The sequence below is a fragment of the Cyprinus carpio genome, chromosome A1 (genome assembly GCF_018340385.1).
Source record: "Cyprinus carpio isolate SPL01 chromosome A1, ASM1834038v1, whole genome shotgun sequence".
NCBI classification, from domain to species: Eukaryota; Metazoa; Chordata; class Actinopteri; order Cypriniformes; family Cyprinidae; genus Cyprinus; species Cyprinus carpio.
Genome location: NC_056572.1, coordinates 9,738,607 through 9,749,756, shown reverse-complemented (window position 1 = coordinate 9,749,756; position 11,150 = coordinate 9,738,607). Strand labels below are relative to the sequence as shown.

Genomic DNA, 11,150 nt, shown 5'->3' with positions numbered 1-11,150 from the left:
TGTTTATTCTGAAAAAAAAGGGATGGTTTTCACTGAAAAGAACTGATATGTAAATTGTGAACTATAGGGAAATTGGACAATCCTGGTGTCCAATCAGGCCATCAAAGATGTAGATGAGTTTGTTTCTTCTTTGGAACACATCACATTATTTGATGGACTGAAGTCGTGTGGATTACTTGTGGATTATTGTGATGTTTTTATCAGCTGCTTGGACTCTCATTCTGACGGCACCCATTCACTGTAGAGGATCCATTGGTGAGCAAGTGATATGTTCAATTTCTCCAAATCTGTTCCAGTGAAGGAATAAACTCATCTACATCTTGGATGGCCTGAGAGGGAGTCAATTTTAAGCAATTGTTCACTTTTGGGTCAGCTATTTATTTGACGCCCATTTACACAAAGAACCAATTCTACATTAGTGTCCACATCAATCAGAATCAGAATCAGAATCAGAATCAGAAAGAGCTTTATTGCCAAGTATGCTTGCGCATACAAGGAATTTGTTTTAGTGACATAAGCTTCCAGTACACAAAAGACAACAAACACTGACAACAACACACAGTCAAAAAAATAAAAAATAAAAACCCTTTGCAGATAAATAAGTGTATAAACAATTGTGCTATAAATGATAATGGAATTGGATTGAGTAAGATGCAGGGATGTACTAGGATGAAGGGGTAACAAATAAATATAAGGATATTGCACATTTTTATTGTATAAGTGGGGAACATTTAACTGTTCATGAGGTAGATTGCCTGGGGGAAGAAACTGTTCTTGTGCCTGACTGTCCTGGTATTTGCGGCTCTGAAGCGCGCCGGCCAGATGGCAAGAGTTCAAAGATGGGGTAACTTGGGTGTGAGGGATCCAGAGTGATTTTCTGAGCCCTTTTCCTCACTCTGGATGTATACAGTTCTTGAAGGGTGGGCAGGGGAGTACCAATAATCCTTTCAGCAGTCCGAACCGTTCTCTGTAGTCTTCTGATGTCTGAGGACAATGGACAATAACATTGTTTTTTTTATAATTGTGCACTGTAGTTTTGTCGTCTGCTCAGGCTCTCTAATATCGATTGTAATCTGATTGGCTTTCAATGTTTTTTATCATTCATCAACTAAAAAAAAAAAAAAAATGCTTTGAAAGCGATTCCAACAAATTCGTTCCTCTGTGTTGTTATCATTATGGTTGTGGTGTGAACTTCCCTATTCTCATAGAATTAGAATGATTATTAAATCTATATAGTTATAGTTATCATTGGTGTGAGTACGCCTTTACTCCCTCTGGTTGTGGTGTCATTTAGGGATCTAGTACAGAATATTCTTTACCACATTCAGAATCAGTGGGCATTGGGGCAAGAAAGAGCATGATGTAGACTACAGGTTTTTTTATGTTTTTGCATTAAATATTTTCTGACTGTGCTCAGGGAACAGTGCGAGATGAAGCCAGACATGACGAAGGCCTTGTGAGTTAAGGCTACTATGTAGATAGCCAGTGTGTGAAGTCCTGCGGTGAGCTGGCAGCAGAAGCCAAGGCAGATGGTCGCGCTGCTTATAGTCAGAAAGGTGACTGTAATCTTGATAATTTGCTATGATAAATCTCTGAGAACGGAAACATCACAGAGGTCTACGGTATTAACAGAAAATGTCATGTAAGTGTTCTTGCCAGATGCTTTTTTTAAGCAAGGTGCTTTCATGGTGCATTTAGAAGATTCCTTTCAGATTTTCGGTCAACCAGAGCCATAGATTTTTGTGTTCATTTTATAACACCGTAAACAACAAATTAGAAAATGACCAGTACCTTTTCTGTTTTTCTACCTATTTTTTTATTCCAGTGGGTAGCGGCAAGGTTTGCATGGGTAAACACCACTCAAATTAAGAAATTAAGTTAAAATCTGATCCAGTGGTTTTCAACATTTCTAACTTTGTATGTTTACATTTAACAAAAAGATGAACAAAAGAAATGTGTCAAGTGTTGTGTATACTATTCATTATTCCCACATTCAGTAAAATTGCATGAATTAAAGCCTAACAGCAATAGTCTCTCAAGAATTGAGCTGAACATTTTCATATGCCAAGGTCATCCCACTTGTCATTTGAGGCATTCCGATTCTGACTAACCCATATAGCTATATATTCTTATTAGAATAATGATTTGACATGTTACTGAAGGAGGGAGTCATTGAAGTCTGCTTTTGGAGAGTCGTCATGCATCCTCCTTCAATATTCTAGCAGCAATGTCTCTCTCCTAAAGCAAATAAATGCATAAAATAACATTGATTAACCAATTTGTTCTCATCAAAGCTGAGTGTGCTACCAAAATGAATCATAAAGCATTTATTTGTTAATTAAAGGCGCTACAAGCAACTTTGCTAAACTTGGTTGGAGCATATCAGAGGTTTTATGATTGTTTAAAAAATATTTGTATATGGACAAAACATAACATTGGCATTTAACAATATAACACAATTTTTTCTCTTTTTTTTTTAATTCTTGTACTCACACAAGCATCAAGTTTTAGCCTCAACTCATCTGTAACGGTAACATCCGAGTGCACTGACCAGTGACCATTCCTGAAGCTCACAGGCATAGAAAACACCAAACCTGCTGGAATCCCAAGCTGCCCTGCAGATTTACAAAAAGCTGGTCATGCTGATCATTCATTTTACATACATTATAAATCAACTATAAAGTATACAGACATATTTATTTGATGTTTGAGGATGATTTGAATGGTCTTGCCTGTACTAATTACACCCAATGAGAAGACGTCCTCCAGAGATGCATTATTATCCAAGGCCCTTAAAATAGTCCTTATTCCATTTGTTTTTGATATTGCTGTGGTGTTTTTTGTTTTTGACAAAATTGTGGTACAGTGTTTATGTACTAAACTCATTAAATCTGTCTCCACCCATTTCCTTATAAAAGAAAACATGTATAATTACATGAGTGACAAATAAAACATGTATTAAGACTATTTACGATATGTAAGGAACATGCATGTGTGATGCAGTTGAAGATTCCTATTTATTTTAACCATGTTGTCGCATATGTACGTAGATTTTTTTGTTTACTTACTAATAAAATGATACCCTTTATAATGATTCATAAATGTAATTGCATGAAAGAGCCATATGGCTTGACTCACGCACCACAATGATACTTACCAATCATAAATCATTTCCAAGACTTGCTGAGAAAAACCATCCGGTCCCCAAATTGCACCATCATATCTGAAAACCCTTACCCTCTTTAGGTCAATATGGTAAATGCCACTGATGTTTCCCTATATAATGACTTTAGTGATGTCTGTGAATATAGAAAAAGGAAAGATTTCAGCATGAAGAACAACAGACAGTAAATAAATAATGTAATTGTTGATTAAAATTATTTTAATAAATTATTTTAAGTGGATATATATAAATTTATATATATATATATATATATATATCATATATATATATATATAAAATCTAAGCTCACTAATTCGATCAATCAGCTCTCTCCATACTATAGGAGAACTTGAATGCTTCCAGCCATTTGATGAACAGGTGTCCTCCAGCCATTTCCACACACAGACACACACACACACACACACACACACACACACACACACACACACACACACACACACACACACACACACACACACACACACACAATGCTTTAGAATGAATAAAATACATAAATGAACCAAGCACATCTTTAGTTCAGCATTAAAATTAAAGCTTTTGAATTGTGTGCAGATAATTAAAGAGCTCTTAAAGCTTCACACGAATAAATTAGGCAGCTTTTTTTGCAGCACATCAGCCAGAAGCTCAGCCTTTGCGTAATAAGGACAATCAGCTTTACCTGATAAATAGAGAGAATAATATCGCATTAAAATAATGCTGACTGTGACATGATTGACCACAAAGATCTAAATACTGTAGTGGTTTTACTAGAAGATAACATTATTATGCAGCATAGATAGATAGATAGATAGATAGATAGATAGATAGATAGATAGATAGATAGATAGATAGATAGATAGATACCCGCAAGAACAAACTTTGCCATGTTTTTCCCAAGCGCGTCCGGCGTTGCTAGGTAACAGACCATGTTCCGCTTAAAATGCTCGTGAGAGGAAACATTTCTTGTTTCGCTTTCGTTTTTGAATCTGTATTTTTTTTTTATCAAACATAATATTTTATATATAATATGAATTAAACTAGTTATATTAGGGTTTATTTAACTATTTATATAACATTTTATAAATAACATTATGAAAACCACGGAACTATTGTGATCCGGTAATCGTGCGCTCGCCGTTTCTGTGATGGCTGCGCTCATAGAGAGAGCTGTAAACATGTGAAGACAACAGATGAAAGGTAAGATCCTTCCATTATGATCATTACCAAATCACAAGATCATTTAAATACTGTGCCATAATTAACATAAACATGTAAATACTGTGCGGGTTTACAGCTATAGTGCGGCATTTCTTCAAGGTTTGTGTACAAGGGCATGAAGGTACAGTGCCCTCCATAAGTATTGAAACAGTATTGACAAAATTGCTTTGTCTGCTGTGGAGTCAAAACATCTGCAAATATGATTAAAAGATGAATATGAGACAAAACTACAGAATGTCACTTTTTATTATTGGGTTAGTTGTTCAGGTATTAAAAGAGGGAATGTGCTGTATCGGTTATAGCCATTGCTTCTGCATTCTGAATCTTGCATGTGATGACACACAAACCAGGATGAAGACAAGGTAGATAACTTTGAGAGAAAAGCAAGCAATTTGGATGCTAAAAGAAAAGAGTAACTCAGTTAGAGTTCTATCAGAAACAATGGGCATAGAGAAATCAGTCTGGAATGTCCTGAAAAAGAAAGAAACCACCGGCGACTACAGCAACCAACAATGAGCTGGTGTGCGTTTCCCAAAAGCATCGTTAGCTAACTATGGTAGTTAGTTCCATTGAAATCTATTGGTAACAACGGAACCTGCGACCATAGGTTATAAAAAAAATCATAATTTTGTGTAGTAGGCTATATATTGCACATTCGTGTTTCCATATAAAAGTGAGCATATATAGTATGTTCAAATATATTTATATACACACACTGTACCATATTTTATCACATGTACATCTACATATTATTAAGTTACTGTGAATATAAAATTACATTCATTACAATATGCCCCATATTTTTCAGTATATGAAAAGTGTACTATGAAAGTCCTTATGTATTATTTAATATATTGTACGATATATTAACAAAATATATTTTTCTGTTTATTTTCAATATGATTGAATATTGAATTTGAATTTATTCTCATTCTAGTAACATTTCAAGATCATCCGTCCAACCCGTGACCCTGTCGGATACAATAGCAGAAAATGAGAACATATAAAACGGGTGAACAGTAAGATCAGTTTCAACCATTTTTTAATGATGATTTTACAGTAGAAACACAAATTATAAAAAATATAGTTTTCTCTTTTACTACTTCATTCATTCCAACAAACAATACAAACCATGTCTGAAGTTTTGAAGAATCACCTTGTGCCTATGTGATGATAACATGAGCATGTATAAATCAGGTTTGGACATGCTCAGATGTGCTCTGAGATCCACATCACTTTGGAAATGTGACTCTTTTATCTTGACACAGACGTCTCTATGTTATAAAAGCAGAAGCTTTGCGGTGTCATCTCAGCTGGAGAGAAAAAGCACACAAGGACACACTTTAAAACAAGCCCGGTATTACTGTCAGAGTGCTGAAGATGTTCAGATTAAACAAACTGCTGCCTCTACAGAGACCAATGAACTGCCAGATAAGGTAGAAAAGGCTCCTTTCTACACACATTTGCAGAACTGTTTGTGCCCCACTGATGTGCTGGACACGTTGAAGAAGTTCCCCGCGTCACAGCAGCACGTCAGCAGCATCTTCTCACGCATGTGGGAGAGCTCAAAGAGGATGACGGACGAGCAGCGGCGCTGTGAGCTGCAGCTGATGTTTGAACACCCGCTGTTTGAGGAGGTCTGTGAACGGGCCATGACTGAAGCCTGGCGCATGAGGAGCGAAGATCTGGCTTACACTCTGCTGGCCAGCGTCAACCTGGGAGTTTCACAAAACACACGTCTTGTGCAAACGCTGCTGCGTGTGGTGCAGGTAAAGTGAAGGCCAGTGAATTTGATCACACTGGAGGTTTTTGTCTTCTAGGCTGTTAACAATCATGGATGTTGTAATAGCTGCATAATATTTGAATTCATATTTGATTGTATAAATAGATTTAGGAATACACACACACCCACACACACACACACACACACACACACACACACACACACACACACATGCACATTTACCTAGCTATCTAAATGGGGACATTACATAGACTTCTATTGTTTTTATATACAGATAGTTATGCACTTTTTAACCTAAACCCACCCCTACCCCTCACTTTCTGCATTTTTACAATTTAAAAAAAAACAACAAAAACATTTTATACCAGTTTTACAAATGAGGACATCCCCAAATGGAGGGGATTTATATATTAAATATTTCTACTTTTATTCAGTGTATCTTTTTTCTGTTGTATTTATGCTAATGTGTTTATGAAGTATTTACTGAACTGAACTTGTTTTCTGTTTGCCCATCGAGGAGCGGCTGAATCAGTTTGATATAAGGTCTCTTTCGGTGCTGGCTTCCTGTATTCGGGAGATGGAGAACAGTAGGAACGTTCAGGCCCTGAGAGAGGCTTTGAGGTGTGATGATCATTGCAGACCTAAGACAAATATTACCTCTGTGTGTGTGTGTGTGTGTGTTTCATCAGTTTGTGTTCTGATTTTGGAATTGTTGCTGAAGGATCGTATTCCTGAGATCCAGAGTGTGGTTTTCCTGCAGAGCATGATGCGTGCAGTGGGAAAAAACTCTCCGATACTTCTGAAAAAACAGTTGGCGGTTAGATTACAATTTATTCATTATGTATATTGCCTAAAATGTACTTAATGTGGAATTTGATGGATTCTCTGTTAATTGTCTGTGTTTAGATCTCATGAAAACATGTCCAGGTCAAATTTACTCCCAAATCTATAGTATAAAAACAAGAAATTATATTATGCAAATTAAAAATGTAGTTAAAACATTCTTGTTAAAAGTCTTTTTTAAAATTCTTATTAATGCTTTTTTATTCCCAATATTGTTTCTCATTAGACTCTCATATATATATATATATATATATAATATATATATATATATATATATATATATATATATATATATATATATATAATTTTTTTTTTTTTTTTTTTTGCATGATGATGATCATTTCACTGTCCAATGTCAAATGAGACATGATGCTGTTCAGTTTAGAACACTCTTTAATGCTTTATTATCTTTTGTAAAATTAATCCTCATATACAGATGTAAGAATGAAGTAGTGGATTATCATGAATTCATTTCCTCTTTATTCTCCCTCAGACAAAAGCTCTGTCATTGGCAGATGAGTTTAGCCCACCCAACACCCAGTACATGTTCTCCAGCTTGGCTGCTATGGGCCTGAACTTTAAACCTCTGCTGGATGTCTGCAGCAAGAAGATAGCTGGTGAGAATGACCATGATGCTCTCAGATGTTCCCAGAACTACAGTAAACAGCTCAAATGAGTGAATCTATCACTGTCACTTTACCTCTCATTGCATCCTGTAGAAAACGTGCATGAATTTCCCTTCGGTAGACTTCTTTCGGTACTGAAATCCTGCCATGAGCTTCACTACAGGAACTACACCCTCTTCAGCTCGATCTCGGAGTATGTGGCCAACACATTTGATATGTGGTCCAACAAACAGGTACGATATCTGCTGATCTAAGCCTACAATTAAACTGATCCAGTGAAAATGTACTTTACATTTAAAGAGGGATGCACAATATTTTGTTAACCACCACTCACATTTTCTTTCAAAGATGTATAAATGTAGTGTTAGACCTTATTTATGCAATTCAAATAGTGAAGAAATAGTGAACTGTGCAGTATTGTTTTGTGTCCTTTATAACATTCTTTGTCATGTTTTTCAGGTGATTCTCCTTCTAGTAACATTTGAGAATCTCTCGTTCAGACCTGTGATCTTGTTGGATGCATTTGCAGAGAGAATCATCCAGAGGTCCAACAGTTTGACCCTGAAAGACCTTCTTTCTGTTTTAAAAATCTTTTCACTCCTTAATCATGACCTGAAAGAGAAAAAAACTGAGTAAGCAACTGTTTTGATTCTTAATCACTGTTAAGAAACCCTCTAATGATTGCCAAGGATGCATTTATTTGATCTAAAATTCAGTTAAAATAGTAATATTGTGAAATGTTATTACAATTAAAAGTAACTGTTTTATATTCTAATAGTTATTTTAAAATGTAATTTATTTCTGTGATAAAAAGCTGAATTTTCAGCATCATTACTTCAGTCTTAAGTATCACATGATCCTTCAGAAATCATTCTAATATACTGATTTGCTCAAGAAACATTTCTTATCATTACCAATGTTGAAAACAGTTGTGCGGTTTAATATTCAGGATTCTTTGATGACTAGAAAGAATGTTTACATTTATACTTGCTGCTTTTTAATTAGGTTTCTGGCCAGTGTAACGATGGTCTTGGAGTCCTACCTTCCAAAGCTGCCTCCCACCGACCTACTGAAAGCTGTCCACTATCTGGGATTGCTGGAGCACTTCCCCCGAGCCCCACTGGAGAAACTGCTACAGAAGGACACCCTGGACCAGCTACTACAGAAAGGTTAGTGTCTTCACCTCCTCTATCTCTTCATCCAGAAAACATCACACTTCAGCCATGATCTGTTCCTGTGTCCTCATAGCCAAACAGTCGGATAAGATTCAGAGGTGGCTGCACACGTTGGATCTGTTTTTGCGACTGGATAAACCTCAGCTGCCGCCCTCCCTGACCTCAGTGCCAGAGCTCCACATCACAGTTCCTGCTCATGAGGTCAAAGTCAACCAGGAAGTGCTCAGTGCAGTCAGGAGCATTGTGGGAACTGATGCGCTTCAGGACAATGTGCTGGAGCAGAGCATTTATTTAATTGGTGAATTTATTATTATTATTATATTTAATATAATATTAATCAAACAACCAGACTTTATTTATATAGCACCTTTCAAACAAATCCAATGCAATTTATAGTGCTTTACAAGTGATCGACACAAAATAAATATCAAGAAAAAATTTACTCCAAAATTTAAAGGTTCAAAACAAGAAATTATCATTTGTATAATAAAAAAATTCTAAAGTTTGGAGTTGGTAAGATTTTAAACGTTTTTGAAAGAACTGTCTTCTGCTCACCAAGACTAATTTTGTTTGATCAGAACAGTTAAAACTGTAATATTTAAAAATATTATTACAATTTAAAAGAATGTTTTTCTATTTTTTTATTTTTATTAAATGTATTCAACATCATTACTCCAGTCTTGATAATGTAATAATATTTAATAATATTATATTAATCAAGCAATCAAACCTATAGCATTTTCAAAATAAATTGTAATGCATTTTAAAGTGTTTTACCAGTGAAAAAAACAAAACAAAACAACAACAACAACAACAAAAAAAAACTCAAGAGACTGTGTCCAAGTCAAGTTTACCCCAAAATCAAAAGTTTGAAAACCAGAACTTATATTTTGCATAATTAAAAAAATAAGCTTTTTAGCAGCGTAAACAAGTTATTGACACAAAGTACAAGCAACAAAAATAAGAAAAAATAATTTAGAATAAAACAATAAATGTGCTATAATGATGATGATAAATATAATTATATAATAACTAACAAATACTAGAATCATAGAAAGACAAATAAGTTGTTTTTTAACGTATATTATATATTATTGACAATGTTAAAATGGTCATGACAGTTAACAAGCTAATATTGCTTACTTCACAATCAAATCCTGACGGATAAAATCTAATTCCTCCCTACATTTCCCAACAAATCAATTATTTTACCCAGAAACATGTCATTATGGCTTTTAAATATGTTGTTGATGCATTTCATGTTGTGCACATGTTGTTTGAAGCTTTGTCTTGTCTTTGCTTCAGACTGTGTGATAACTCTTCCTCATCAAACCGAAGAAACCAGTGCCCTCAGTGCAGAGGAATGTGCCCGAAGGTAAAGCACAACACAAGACGAGGCCGCTGTCATGTTTATATGAGGAATCACATACCTAGATGTTGATTGTATGTTAAAATCATTCTGCAGACAAATTTAACAGCTCTTCTCTGTCCTTTATTTTAGGATTGCAGTGTTCTGCGCCCCACCCACTTCATTTTGCTTTGGTACAACACATCCTCGAGCCAGCTTGGCTATCAAACTACGCCATCTTGAAAAACTTGGTTATAAACCTGTTGTGGTAGATTTATTTTTAATTCCTCTGATATACTAAATCGCACCAAAACCTGATGTTTTTGCTTTATATTGTTGATGAATATTGTGGTTTTTAATATGTGACACAGTTTTTTAATATTATGTGTTTTTTGAAATACCTCAGAGTGCCATGTTATACCATGTATGGTAAATATGGTAATCACAACAGCACTGACTGCTTGTCATGAACAACTGCAGAGATTTAGAAACCATTCAAGCTCTGCTTTTCAATTTTGCGTTCTCAGTAACATTCCTCATATGTTTCACTCGTTTAGGTTCCAGTCCTTGAGCTCAACTCTAAAACTGAGGAAGAAAAGATCGAGCTGCTACAGAAGCTCATATTTCCTGCACAGGAACCCACAGGAACACAGGAAATACCAAACAACCGTCCAAAAGCAGAGTGAATTTCATAACTGTTCCTATGGGTGCAGTTCTGTAGCATTCAGTTTTCCTTCATGCTTGAAGGACATTTTGATCTTACTCAGAGCCTGATACAGGATACATATTTGTTGATGTATAATATCAATATTGTACAGTTGTGTATTTTCCCTCTAACACCAACTGAAAAACAAACTAAACCAATGAAAGAATGACTATGAAGTGATTTTTTTAAATATATATAATAATAATAAAAAAAAGACTGACTTTGACTTGCCTTTTTTCAGTGTTTTTTCCCCGTGGTAATATATATATATATATATATATATATATATATATATTTATTATTATTATTATTATTATTATTACGAAT

General features: G+C 35.1%; 2 protein-coding genes across 3 annotated transcripts; one reads left to right on the top strand and one right to left on the bottom strand.

The window, feature by feature from the left end:
* Nucleotides 1-1,797: 1,797 nt before the first annotated feature.
* On the bottom strand, nt 1,798-4,075 carry LOC109057260 (putative malate dehydrogenase 1B). The gene is made up of 5 exons (XM_042742332.1): nt 4,028-4,075; nt 3,158-3,299; nt 2,733-2,908; nt 2,494-2,615; nt 1,798-2,238 (listed from the first exon to the last, which is right to left on the bottom strand). The coding sequence occupies exons 2-5, from the start codon at nt 3,169-3,171 to the stop codon at nt 2,197-2,199; spliced, it is 354 nt and encodes a 117-aa protein (XP_042598266.1). The 5' UTR covers nt 3,172-3,299; nt 4,028-4,075; the 3' UTR covers nt 1,798-2,196.
* A 1,439-nt stretch (nt 4,076-5,514) lies between these two features.
* LOC109044867 (FAST kinase domain-containing protein 2, mitochondrial-like) lies at nt 5,515-11,049 on the top strand. Of its 2 annotated transcripts, none has more exons than XM_042742039.1 (11): nt 5,515-6,150; nt 6,646-6,748; nt 6,836-6,942; nt 7,462-7,585; nt 7,688-7,827; nt 8,054-8,226; nt 8,600-8,763; nt 8,843-9,067; nt 10,075-10,144; nt 10,271-10,385; nt 10,675-11,049. In XM_042742039.1, exons 1-11 carry the CDS (start codon nt 5,560-5,562, stop codon nt 10,801-10,803), a joined length of 1,941 nt encoding a protein of 646 aa, XP_042597973.1. In that variant the 5' UTR covers nt 5,515-5,559; the 3' UTR covers nt 10,804-11,049. The 2 variants fall into 2 exon arrangements, with proteins under 2 accessions (XP_042597973.1, XP_042597894.1); XM_042741960.1 differs by having other exon boundaries at nt 6,643-6,748.
* Nucleotides 11,050-11,150: the final 101 nt, after the last annotated feature.

Excerpts from the sequence above, each read along its gene's own strand:
- LOC109057260 (XM_042742332.1), bottom strand. Across the intron at positions 2,616-2,732 it reads ATTGGGTGTAATTAGTACAG|GGCAGCTTGGGATTCCAGCA; the intron begins GCAAGACCATTC and ends GTAAATCTGCAG. Across the intron at positions 2,239-2,493 it reads GGCTAAAACTTGATGCTTGT|GAGAGAGACATTGCTGCTAG; the intron begins GTGAGTACAAGA and ends TATTTGCTTTAG.
- LOC109044867 (XM_042741960.1), top strand. The coding sequence starts at position 5,560 with ATGAGCATGTATAAATCAGGTTTGGACATGCTCAGATGTGCTCTGAGA. Across the intron at positions 7,586-7,687 it reads CTGCAGCAAGAAGATAGCTG|AAAACGTGCATGAATTTCCC; the intron begins GTGAGAATGACC and ends TGCATCCTGTAG. Across the intron at positions 10,386-10,674 it reads TTGGTTATAAACCTGTTGTG|GTTCCAGTCCTTGAGCTCAA; the intron begins GTAGATTTATTT and ends TCACTCGTTTAG.